The sequence below is a fragment of the Balaenoptera ricei genome, chromosome 1 (genome assembly GCF_028023285.1).
Source record: "Balaenoptera ricei isolate mBalRic1 chromosome 1, mBalRic1.hap2, whole genome shotgun sequence".
NCBI classification, from domain to species: domain Eukaryota; kingdom Metazoa; phylum Chordata; class Mammalia; order Artiodactyla; family Balaenopteridae; genus Balaenoptera; species Balaenoptera ricei.
In genome coordinates, this window is record NC_082639.1 from 178785065 (window position 1) to 178799007 (window position 13943).

Sequence of the window (13943 nt, forward strand, 5' to 3'; positions counted from 1 at the left end):
ACCTGCTAGTAGGACATGTTTTGTGACTGAAGTTTTCCCACAGTAAATAATAGTTTACTCTCTTTGTAGCATCTGAGGCCACCGTTCTCATGATTTTTAACTTTGTAAGTTTCATAGACTGTTTCTCCAAATGAAAGTACCCCAGTTCTGTCTGATTTGTGCACACATGGTGTAGCTGTTCCTGCCATCTCTCAGAAGTCCCTGGCAAGGCCATGCTGTTTCAACACCAACTTCAAAGTGTCCTTATAACTTATCTTCTGACCCCATTGCCTGAGGGTGCCCCCCCCCTCAACTTGATACCATCGAGTACTTATAGGATAAAGTTGTGAAGCAAACAAGCCTTAATCAAAAGCATTGCAAATCTCTTCTTGATAATCGCCTTTTGTTCTAGAGTAACTATATTTAGTGTAAAAAATGTTTTTGCCTTTCTTCTGATGGCCTACATGTTTAACCAATTGATTATACTTTGCGTGAAAATCAAAGTGTTCTCTTCCCAGTTTACTTTTGCTGTCAGTGCAATGCAGTATCTATTTCCATGAACTAGGCTGCATTTCATTCATCTTTTAAACATGAAATTGTAATGGTTCAAGGTTAATGATCTTTAAAGAAGATGTGTTGCTTACATTGTAACTACCTTATTTCAAAAGTATTCCAGAAAATAATGATTATTTCTAGTAGTATAAAAATGTGACTGAGGTTTAAATCTTGGTAAAGTTGACTGAACTTTGCTTAGATTCATTCAACAAACTAATTATTGTGTACCTTTATAAAAGAAATGTTTGGGGTATTTTAGAATTAAATTAGTAAATTACAGATTAGTTTCTTTTCATACAAGGGAATATGGTATCCATTAGAGAGGCAGATAAGTATAAAGTACCAGGGAAGTTCAGGGGAGGGAGAGATTAATTCTGGCTAGGGTACTAGCCCACTCTCTTGATCAACTATACCTAACTCAACTATATTTAGATCATCTCATTCATTAATTCTTTCTTCATTTATTCAAACATATATTCAAACCTACAATGCGCCAGGCATTGTGCTAGATATTGAGGATGCAAAATGAATATAGCACCATTGCTTCCTTTACAGTGTCCAGTCTGATGGATCAGATAGTCATGGAAACAAATCATTATGACACAGTGTTGTAAGCACTATGCCAAATGCATGTGCAAAAACCCTGGGAGACAAAGGAGAGGATGACAGCTCCACCTTGTGCCAGGGGTCACGGCCCAGTGCGTTTGGGAAATCTTAAGAAAGAAATTGTCATTTGCACTGAGCCTGGACAACTTGAAGGTCAAATAATATGTAGTTGGTCAGGTGGACAGGAGAAGAAAAAAATTCAACAAAAGGAATTACAAGAGCAAAGTCACTGTTACAAGCTATCTATTTGCATTTCAAAAGCCAGACCTGTTGTCTTCAAATATGTCTTTAAAATAATTTAAATGTCTCATTTATTTTTTAACAGAGCCCTTGAACTAACTCTAAACTCAGAAAATGATTTACCTGGTCACAGACAATCAAGAAGACAGTCAAATTTGTTAAAAGAAAAAGTTTGACTGACACTTCTCTATTTACAACTGACCATAGTATATTTAAAGGATAAAACAGCCTATATTTTATTGCTATTGATTTGTATGTCTATTGATTCTTATTTTAAACTTAACAGTTCTAAGAAGTAGGAAAGTAGAGAATAAGTGAGATCTTCTGAATCAAAATTATGATGGTAAATAAATTCTTGTTTCCTCCACCCCCTAGATTTAGCGGCCTTTACGCCCCACCAGTTTCTACTCAGTGCTTGCACACATGTGGGATGTACAAACAGTTCCCTGGTCATACTGTACACGGCACAGCTGCCACCAGACCATGTGGATCCCCCAGTTCTGACCGTCCTGGATTCTAGAACTATATCTGTACAGTAAGTAGAAATGTTGTCACTGTCACACACTGGTTCATGCAAGAATCCCAGTGAGTTCAATCAAAGGAAGGGTTTGTGACATAAAATTAATTTTATTGTGATTAAATGCATAGAAGTGATTAGTTCAGTGGTTCTGGGAACCTTTGATTATCACTTGCCAACTTAATTTCCATTTTGTCTTTATGCAATCAGGCTGAGCTACACATGTATGCAGATTCTGTGCAAGCTTCAATAAGGGAAAAACTGACCACTTACTTACCTTGGGCTTTTTATATGTGAGGCATTATTTGCAATGATTTGGAATTAGAGAGCACAATTATATTTCTTCTTTTTGATTATAAACTAAGACGGTCTTGTTCCCCAGCATTTGAAGTCAGAAAGAAGCTTTCACATATTGGCACGTTCAGATTATTTTTGATATTACTGATCCATTTCCTAATACGTGAGGTACAAGGTATATTGCAGTACTGAATTAAAACTCAATAGACCTCTCTTCCCAATAGTTAATACTTGTTTACATTTATCGCTCTTGGTCTCGGTTTTCTCTCATATGTGTCCTTTAAAAATCCTGCACATTTCAGATTGTACTTGAATGTATGATTATAATAATGCTATATTTTTTCATTCCCAGGTGGAAACAACCAAGAAAAGTAAACGGAATTCTGGAGCGCTATATACTATATATTTCAAATCACACGCATGATTTTACAATTTGGGATGTCGTCTATAACAGTACAGAACTTTTTCAGGATCATGTGCTACAGTACCTTTTCCCTGGTAATAAATACTTCATCAAGCTGGGAGTAAGTTCACTTTACTTTTATCAGTTTCTCTGTCCCCATCACTCCCCTTGCTTCTTTCTTTGTCTCATCTTCTCTCCATGCCTCACTTAAAAAAAAAATGCAAAATTGTCTTGTATTGCTATTTACACTGAAAACTCACTTCAAATACAAAGTGAAAATTCTGCTGATCTAATACCTACATATTTATTTTATATTATGCAAAACAATAGAATAACCATCTGAATCAGTAGATTTTTCCAAATCTAATTTGGGATTATCAGAAATTATTTCTTTTTTATTATTTGTAGAATGTCATAAATGTTGAGGGCTTTTTAGAAAATGCTTGGATTAATAAGGTTATTTCCCCATGGGGCTTGTATTCATTTGAAAAGCAATGTGCAGTATGAAAATGTAGGTCTTATATTTTTAAATGAAGGTTTAAATGACCCCCAAATATTCTTGATTATTATTATATTCTGGTTTACATTACACTTCTGTCTCGAAAGAACAGTCACTTAATAAAACCCTAGAATCAACACAGTTTAGACAGGCGATAGCATTTTTTAATGCAAAATAACACTTTTACACAAAGGTCTTTTAAAAGACCTTGATATTACTGTGGAATTTATACTCAGTAGTTCCTTTTGTTTTTTGATGAAATATAATCTTTTTTAAGTTTAATAGCACATCTGAAAATAACTGAATATAAACATGAGATTGTCCCTATTTGTTTTAAACACACGCTTCATTTTATAGCAATACCTATATAAGGATATTTGCTTTGATAAATGCCATAGAAAATATTCTGCTCTTGATTATGAATAAATTTACATTTATGTAGACACTGTGTATGCATTCATTTCACTTAACACACTCTTGAATGCTCTAAATATTATACCACAAGGAAATAAACTACATTCAACTGTTGCTGTCTGACCTGACACCATAAAACAAGGGCAATCAGACAATGTTAAAAATCCTGTTCAGAACTGGCTTCATGTGCCTAGGTGTTCAGCACGCAGATGGGTTTCTGAATCAGCGAGTGGATTACTTAGCTTTATTACGCAAGATATAAGAAGTGTATTAACTTGATTTTCAAAAGCTAATACAGAAATCCACACTATTTTCAGAACAGTGGTGATATCAAAATAAGAAAAGTCCCTATGGTTTAGAAGCAACTAAAATTAAACAGAAATTGTGTTGCCCTTGGTTTTGATTAGAAGGAAACAAAGGATAGGAAACAAATGTCTACTTCCAAGGCAATTTTTAGGATATTCTGAGCAGTCAATGAAAATCCACCTGAATCTCCTATGTCTTATAAATCTGTAATACCTTGAAAAATAAATACCACTAGATTGGGAGTCTGCTCTCTTGAGCTTTAATTCAGATTTTGCCACTAACTGAATGACCTAAGACAAATTCTCTTAATTGCACTGAGTCTTAGGTTCTTCAAGCCTAAAAGTAAGACTTTGAATTAAATGATTTTTAATGTCTCTTTGAGCCCTAAAATTCTATAATGCTAAAAAGGTGACCCCAAATAATATTTTGTGAAGTCAAATGAGACCTGTCAGCCACTGAATGATGTTGGTGCAAGATGTCATAAAGACGTGGAAGTCTTTGCCCTAAATCTTTTTTTTTTTATTTAAAGATTTATTGCTATGTTGGGTCTTCGTTTCTGTGCTAGGGCTTTCTCTAGTTGCGGCAAGCGGGGGCCACTCTTCATCGCGGTGCGCGGACCTCTCACTATCGTGGCCTCTCTTGTTGCGGAGCACAGGCTCCAGATGCGCAGGCTCAGTAGTTGCGGCTCACGGGCCCACTTGCTCCGCGGCATGTGGGATCCTCCTAGACCAGGGCTTGAACCTGTGTCCCCTGCATTGGCAGGCAGATTCTCAACCACTGCGCCACCAGGGAAGCCCCTGCCCTAACTCTTGTTAGGGAAGTAAATTTGCTCGTATTATTTTTCATTTCACTGTATTTGTTGGGGCAGAAAATACACTGATACATCTTCAGGAAGTATTCAACTAAAAGATTTTTTACTTTAACTCTGTTAACCCATAAATTTAATGAACCAGAACATTTTAGGTTCATCTTGGTTAATTGAGGAACTCGTGTATATTTACAGTTTCAACATAATAACTGGCTTTCAAGGTCATGAGATTAATAGGTGGAGATCAGGTTCTCAGCCAAGTGGAGTTGCCTCTTAGCATGCTGACTAAGTGCTAGGAAACAAAACATACAGAAAACAAAGCATTTAGGCAGGCATTAGAGAAAAATACACGGGGATTCCATATGATTTACTATGATTTACTCCAGACTGGAGCAGGTATGTTACTTCATGTGGTTTCGTGTAATTTCCCCTGTTGACTGGATTAGAAACTCCTAAAGGGTAGAGACTGCATATATCGGCAGAGTTAAACAAGGTGTCTGGAAACTGGAAGCTCACAAACAGTTCTTGAAAGAATGAATGAATGAGTGAACACTGAGTACATTTATTTCATAAAGAATCTGAGACTTCTGATGTGAATCAAATAACTTGCTGTAAAATGTCAGAGTTAGAGACTGTGTGGTTCAAAATACAAGCTCTTTCTCCTAGAAGAAACAGTATAATATTTTGTTCCACTCAACAAATGGTATTGCAAAGTGTGGTAGCTCCTGGTAAAGATAATAAGCCAGCAATTAAATAAGGAAGATTGTAAGACAGGTATCGAGATGTATATGGTTTGATAATATTCATATTACTGCTAGACATTTGCCTCTTGATGAATGTTAAGTATATTTCCTGGAAAGATTCTTGGGAATGATGAGCTTTAAGTTTTCTAAAGATCATTTCTAGTTAACATGGCCTTGTTGCGTTCTTAACATCATCAGATGCTACTTATCTGAAAACAATCTGTTAGAAAAGAGAATGCTAGTTTTAGATGTTCTTAATAGTCATGATTTCAAAAATAATTGATACGCTTTTATTAGTTATGCATTTTACTGTACCAAAATTGAATCTCCTATTCGGACCAGTTACTCATCGCTTCAGGGTGGTAGTATGACTTCTCAGTTTAAAACAATATATTTGTAATTGATAAAAGCTATAACCAGAAGCAACTTTAAGAACATTTATTTCCTTATTGAAGGAACTAAGATGCTCACCCCACTCACCTAGCACCTCTAAATGCATACAAAAAGAACGTGGGAATAAAAAGATGAAAATAAAATATCTTGCAAGTAATTCTGTTGTTTCAGCAACGCCTTTGTAAATTTGGGTTCATTTATAAGAAGAATTCTCTCATAAACTCCTTGGATCCTTAAGAGGCTTTTTATCAAGTTGCTAGTTTATGGGTCTTCCATGACACAGCCCAACGAACAGTCCTTCCAAACCAGAGGATGTCTTCATTTATTCCAGAATTCCCCATCCCATAAAATTCTCAAAACGAAGTAAATTTTAATTCACACTCTGTTTTAAAAAATACATAGTGAAATGTCACATAGTACATACAGTATTTCTCTGGGAGAGATGGCGGGGGGAATTCTTAGGCCACAAATAAGAAAAACAGTAGTGACAAAGAGACTATCAGAATTACATCCCAGTGTGGTTTGAGTTTCAGCATAACATGCTGCAACATTTTTCGCCTCCTAAGGAAAAAAAAGTATAGGAAATGCCAGTGGATGGATTTATCTGTCTCTAAGGACTGGAAAGTATGCTCCTTTGAGCGTTTTCCTTCGATAATTCAGCTGTCTCATACAGCCTCTTTTCCTGCCACGTTTTCTGGTGGACTTTTTTAGCACGTTGGAAATTTTTTTTTTTTTAATTCTTCTGTTTTAACGTTCAGGTAGTTATTTCTTGGGCTAATAGCGACATGTCCTAGGGCTTCGAATCAGGAGCTCAATTGATTTCTCCTTATTTGCCAAGATTCTGTTCTCAGGAGGAGCATGGTTTATCTCTTACAGAGATATGCACATGCCACAGCTGAGCATTAGAGGAAACCCGCAGAGGTTAATTAGGTCCCCAATCTTAATGCAGTTTCATGCCCAGGCCACAGTTTAGCCCGTCTGAAACTTGCTTACGCTGAGAAATTATCCTGAAGACATGAGTTACTGTTGTCTTCTTACAATAAGAGGTAAAATTGATCTCCGAGTCTACTGACCATTTATTGTTACTTACACTTAGAGTGAAGAATTTGCAGCTATTTTGCAGCAACTTTACAAGTAGTATACTTCAGTATAAGAAAATACCTTTAAAATCAGTCAGCTTTCTTCTATCTTTAGGAAAAAGAATACTAACTGCTTTAAGTATCAAAAGGTCATTCCTTCAGTATCAAACTGGAAAGCTTGGTACAGGCCCGAAAAAATAGAGAGGTCGTTCGGTTTTTTACTGTTAGTCATATCTACCTTCCATGAAAATGAACTGAATAACTGCCTGCTTTTTACATTGTCTTATGATTTCGCTTCATTTTCTTAATGCTAGTGGTAAAATTTAGTGCTTTTTGAAAGATTTTTACATTTTGTTGTGTAAATTACAGTTGTAACTTAAAGAGGTACTGAACAAAGCTTTAGCATAGTTTTCAAATAGCTGAATTATATAAAGACATAATTGCTAATATTTACTAGCAGACATAGGCTGGAAAAACTGTGTGTATGTCTCAATTTCCTGGAGAAATGCTTATCTCATATGTTAGGAAGGGATGATATTTTCCTCATATACTGAAACATTTATTTGGAATTGTTGGCAGTTTATGATGAAAATGTACACAGAAGTTTCTGAATATCCTTAATATCCATGAATCCATGTCTGGAATTAGTAGTACCTCCCTCCTTTGGGAATTTGGGGGTTCTGTGAGCATTTTAAGTTTGTTGGCCATGTAATGAAGCTCAGTTCCTCCGGCATGTAAGTAAATGACTTGACCCTTAAAGCCAATAAACATTCACTCAACAACTGCTTTGTTGTCAATTTATGAGAAATATTGTTTTATCCCATTTCACATTGTGTTCTACTTTAAACGTACTGCTCACGCTACAGTAAGTAGAAAGCAATTATATTTTCTGTGCTTTTTTTTTTTTTCTAGAAATCACTTGTTTTGTCCTGAAGTAGTCTTCAATCTCTAGTACTTTTCTCATATGGTGTACACATATGTGTGTGTGTGTTTAATTCATTCTAAGAACCTTTGTGTGAGGATAATTTCATCGTGGCTATTCACACAGTCAATATATGCCCCATCTCTAGGCTCTAACTTAGGATGTATTCATAATCCATACATTCTTTCATTCTGGGTTATTGCTTGATTGTTGGAGATGGATGTCTCGTGTCCTAAAAAGCAAACTAATTAAACGTCAAACCTCAGCAATTAAACAAATTTATTTGAGGGGTGGGAGGTTAAAGAGAGCATTATTTTAAAGGATCTGGAACTCTTTATGGTGAACTCTCTTTCTTCAATGCTCATCTAAACTTTGGGGCCCCAAAGTGAAATGTGCTCTTTTTGTCTCTCTGTTCAGGCTTGCACTGGGGGTGGATGTACAGTGAGTGAGGCCAGCCAGGCCCTGACTGAGGAGAGGGCCCCCGAAGGCGTGCCAGCCCCCAAAGTGCACCCAGACTCACCTCACTCCTTTAACATCTCCTGGACTGAGCCTGAATATCCAAATGGTAAGTGAACTCTTTTAGCCTCAAGTTAAAAAGATGATTAGCAAAGGTAAATTAATATTCTAAATGGCAGCTTATATGTGGTCCTTAATTTTTAATGATCATTTTAGCACATAAAATACCTGAGATAGTATCATTGTCTGTAGTTTAGGAGATTGTGGTTTTTAGGTTAACATACAATTTTGGTGGCTCAAAAGTGCTCCCTTTTGATAGTTCTTATGTACTGCATCTTATGGTTTAATATGTTCTGGGAGAGGTGAAGAGAACAAACCAGGATTCTCAAAGAACGGCCTTGTGAGAGTGACATTATATTTTCAATGACTTTTTGTTTTTGACTGTTATTCATTCTTTCTTAGAGAAGTAGGGAGATAGAAACTTCATGCACATACTGTATTTCAAACTGCTTTTGCTTTAATAAGTTTATCTTAAAAGGGACCATTTGGAACTCTGTATTTTTAATATGTTATTTATAAATATTTCAGCATGCACACATTAAATATATATACATTTATTCTTGTTTAACTTGAAATGGATTATATATATTTCTAAGTGATATGTGTATATATCACATATATATGTGTATATATACACATATATATATGTCTTTGAATAGTTTAGAGAGTTAGGTTAGCCAGTTAAAGTTTGCTAAAATAAAATCTTATAAAGAATTTGTAGTAACTTGGGATTGAAATTGCTTTATTCATTTACTGGAAATATCTTTAAGTTCCATATAACATAGTGTCATTTTTCCACACTGATCAAGCTTACATAACATCAAATTTTGTTCCTCTTTAAGACAAATATCAAGAAGACTTTTAATATCATAGAAACTCTTTTAGGTAACTCATTACTGAAAATTGAAATGGCCTCTTTTAGCATAGCCAGAAGGAATGAAAGAAAGAGAATTACAATTTTATTAGTTTGTCTTATGTTTACTATGATATTAATTACCCCAGTCATCTCATTTTAATTAAACTTTTGGCAAATGCATGAGATATATTTGAGGTAAGGGAGAGAGATCTAATAATTACAGTGAGTGATTATCTCTGCTATTGAAGTTATCCCTGAACTATTACAAATTTCCTAGTAAAAAATAAATGGATAGCTATTTGATACTTAAACAGTCAACAATCTTGTCATACTTTGTGCTCCACAAAGAAACCTAGTTTGTTAGGTGGCAATGAAAATGCGAATGATTTATTCCAGTTGGATTGCTCTTAACCGCTGTTACATGATTTGTTTAGTAGACATTTCCCTTCATCCTAATCAGTAGTTGTAACTATAACTGCCCCCAGAATCCTAGGTTGACTAGAGAGATACTTCTGACATTTCGAAGAATCTTTGTGTATTATGTGTTATATATTTACAAGCAGCTTTAAAATATATTCATTGAACCATAAGAATTTGGGAGATTTAGAAGACTGGTGTTAACACGTTCATTTATTCTAAAGTCTTGTGTTCAATCACATCAGAGTTTTCAGAATTTTTACTGTGGGGCAATGGTTAGACATTTTTTAAGTGATAGTTTCATTTAAAAAAAAATTTCTTTTCTTCATTACTTCTCTCTGCACTTTCCTCAGATTTTCCAGTGTTTAGTTTCTATCCTCCATTGTCTACAGGAGGATCTGATCGTTGGATGTTTATCTTGTCACTTCATCTGTTTTCAAAGCTCCCACACTTCCCTCTGAAAACCCAAAGAATAAAGTCCAGATTCTTTAGTCAGGCATTCAGATCAGCCCCAACCTGTGACTCAATCTGCGTTGACATAGCCTTGTAGCACACTTTCCTTTTTAGCCTCCTGAAATACTTATGCCTTGGTGCAGGGTTGAAAAACATGGGTATGGAGTCAAATAGGCCTAGAGTCAGATCTTATCTCTGACGAGCAATAGCTGTGTTACTCTGGAAAATTTACTAAATGCCATGAACCCCAGTTTCCTTGGATTATAGAATGGGAGTTAACGATCCCTACCATCTCTCCAAATCTAACTCATTCCTCAGCACTAAATGTGAAGCCTCTTATTTTATGAAATCATGTCACTCTTTCTTGAGTGTAAGTCAAGCTTCCTCTCTTCTCTTGACCATATATCCTCTTCCTATGCCTTCATCATGACACATACTTCATTCATCCTTGGCCCAAATTTATTTGGGTACATGTCAAACATGCCCACCTGATGATAAGGACCACAAATCATTTATTTCTCTTTTCCTTCATGGAGCCTAGCACAGTGGAGTACTTTCTGCTGATACCTAATAATACTTAATTTATTTAGTTGTGTCTTGTGAAAATTTCATTCAGTCAGTAGCGTATATATTGTAGAGTCCTGACTCTTTAATGATACCAACAGAGAGGATAGAAGTAGTTACAGGCCAGATCCTGGGATATTTTTGTTTGACATGTATTTGTTTCTGAAATATATTTGTTCAGCTGTGTGGGGTCTGGGACTAGGTGGGTTTTTTTTGGAGTTTGGATTTTGCATTTGACTTAAAAATTTTTAATTTTCTCTTCTTGAGTATGCCTAGTTCGAATTTAATGGAACTAGGCCCATATTACAGTACAGCTGCACTGTGGTTGCTTTCTAATTTCTGAATATGCTGCGGAAGAGTAATACAACTGGAAAATAAGATAGGTTTCAGCCTTATGTTACTACAGATACCCTTTCAAATGATTTTAAATTGTGTTTCTCAAACATATCTGATTATTAGAACCATCTTGGGGACACTGATTAAAGGAGTAGATTCTAGTGCTCCAACAAAAGACCTGAATAATCATAATATCCCGTTGACTTGGTTACCATCAAAATACTGATGAGTATTGGGGGATTTCCCTGGCGATCCAGTGGTTAAGACTCCATGCTTCCACTACAGGGGGCATGGGTTCGATCCCTGATCAGGGAAGTAAGATCCTGCATGCCGGGTGGCGAGACCAAAAAATATAAAAATTAATTAATTAATTAATTTAATTTTTTTTTTTTTTTAATGCTGAAAGAGTATTAAATACACCCTCTGGGGGAGTCCTCCCTCCTTAGCATCCCTTCAGGAGATCCCCACATGGATTTCTATTATATTTTAAACTCAACATATCCAAGTTGTTTCTCCTGATGCTCTCTTCCTCTCTACCTGCCCTTTCTCCTGTGTTTCCCCTCTCCCTGATTAGCACCACCCAGTAGTACCACCAGAAACCTGGGAGGCACTCTTGAGTTCAGTTCTTGCTCACCCCTGATTTTTCATTAACTGTACTCCTCTAATGAAGGCCCGTAGTATTTCTCACCCAGATTACTTCAGGAGCCTCCTCATGGCCTACAAAAATTGAATGTGTTCATTCAAAATATACTTTTGATGACCCACTAGGTGCCATCATTCTGATGATACCAAGATGAATTTGCCCAATCCTTGATCTTAAGAGGACCATAGAGTTCCTTAGGAGAAACATCCATGTAAACAAATAATAATGAGGTAGGGATGTGTACAAGGTGCCAAGTGTATGGAGAAGAAGCAACCTGAGGATGTGGGAATGTCTTCCCTCTGGGTCTTTATTAAGATGTAGCAGGTCCAGAGGTATTTACACATTTAGACTGTCGTATTCTGTAAGGGGTACTGATTGTCTGGTTTTGTACGCTCTAGGCTCCAAAATCTTGACTCTGTTAGTCAGCTATATACATAAAGGATTATTTCATTAGGACTTTATAAACATGAAAAAAAATGTTGAGAAACAATAAACCCACTTTCTATAAGAAGTATTTCCAAATGCATACCTATATGTGACAAAATATGAAAGGTATAAAAGGTTCATATATAAATATCCACTTGTTGCCTATCAAGCAATTGGTAACCTTTAGCCAGCATGGCGTAAGAAGCAGACTCTCTGCTTTATAACTGATTCGGATTTAAACTATCAGCTCCTACTCATTAAAGTCGGGATAATCTTTTTTTTTTTTTATTTTTTAAAAAATTTATTTTTGGCTGCATTGGGTCTTCGTGGCTGCGTGTGGGCTTTCTCTAGTTGTGGCGAGTGGGGGCTACTCTTCATTGCGATGTGCAGGCTTCTCATTGAAGTGGCTTCTCTTGTTGCAGAGTCTGGGGATAATCTTTACCCAGGGACGAGGAGAATGGCCTCTTGCTGTCCGATTCCTCTCTTTCCTTTGTTTCCCAACCTGCTCCTGCTCCACAGCTTGTGCCGGGTAGCTTGTTCTTTGCTTCAGGACATGCTTCACATGCTCAGAGAATTTTTCCTGTTCTAGCCTCTTTTGTTCAATGCTGTACCAGCAGCTCTAGTGCCTGACACATAATTGGTGCTCAATTAAAAAATATGTTGATTATCACTGTCAGAAAAAAAAACAAACAAACCACAGAAAATAACAAGTGCTGGAGAGGACGTAGAGAAATTAGAATCCCTGTGCGTCATTGGTGGGAATGCAAAATGGTGCAGCTGTTATGGGAAACAGTATGGAAAAATCTTCAAAACATTACAAATAGAATTACTGTATGATCCAACAATCCCACTTCTGAGTATTTATCCAGAAGAACTGAAAACAGGATCTTGAAGAGATATTTGTGCACCCATGTTCATTGCAGAGTTATTCACAATAATCAAGAGATGGAAGCAACCCAAATGTCCATGGATAAATGAATGGATAAACAAAATGTTGTATATGTATACAATGGAATATTATTCCACCTTAAAAAAAAGAAGGAAATTGTCACATGTTACAGCATGGATGAACCTTGAGAACATTATATGAGTAAAATAAACTAGTCACAAAAAGACAGATATGGCATAATTCCATGTATATGCGGTATCTAAAGTAGTCAAACACAGGGAGACAGAATGTGGTTACCAGGGGCTAGGGCTTGGGGGTAAGGGGAGTGGAGAGTTTCTGTTCAGTGGATATAAAGTTTCACTTTTGCAAGGTGAGAAAGTTCTAGAGATCTTGCCCATCAATGTGCCTATAGTTAACACTACTATACTGTATATTTAAAATGGTTAAGATGGTAAGTTTCATGTTATGCGTTTTTTGCCACAATGAAAAAAAAAGAGATGTAGGGAGGATGTAATAGAATGCAATAAACTTTAAAACCAGAAAAAAATCAAGATTAAGGACTGTGTTAGTTTAAAACAAACAAACAAAAATTTAAATTAGTAGTCACAAAAAGATATATGCATAAAATATACATCTGTTAAAAGAGAGTGAGTTTGTCTCTGTCTTTTTGTGCAACTTCCTTTTCTCACTTAACAATATGGTCATAACATCTTTCCATGGCAGTTAAGTGTAGCTCCACTTCATTCTTTGGAAAGGCAATGTAGACTCCCACTGAGTGAAAGCACAGCTTATGTGACCCATCTTTTATTGATGGACACTTAAGTTTCCATGATTTTGCTATTATAAAGAATGCTGCGTGCTATGCATTGCCTTAGTCTGCCAAGTACTGGGTCATTATCACTTGATTAACACCTAAGGCTTTGCTTCCTTCAAATATGCCCTTCTTAATCCTGGTGACTTGCTTCACACACCTGCAGAAATGGTGGTGTGACACTCCAGCTCTGTTTCTCTACTCAAAGTCCTTTGCATCCACATTCCCTCTGGCAAAGGTGTTCTTTGCAGGCTGCAATTTCAGGCAGGAT

At 36.2% G+C, this 13943-nt stretch overlaps 1 protein-coding gene across 1 annotated transcript in view; it reads left to right on the forward strand.

The window, feature by feature from the left end:
- USH2A (usherin) overlaps nt 1-13943 on the forward strand; it is a 775536-nt gene that overhangs the window by 398636 nt on the left and 362957 nt on the right. Inside the window, exons 32-34 of the mRNA XM_059905730.1 lie at nt 1756-1915; nt 2547-2718; nt 8179-8326. Coding sequence (XP_059761713.1) covers nt 1756-1915; nt 2547-2718; nt 8179-8326 — 480 coding nt within the window. The remainder of the gene's footprint in view (nt 1-1755; nt 1916-2546; nt 2719-8178; nt 8327-13943) is intronic.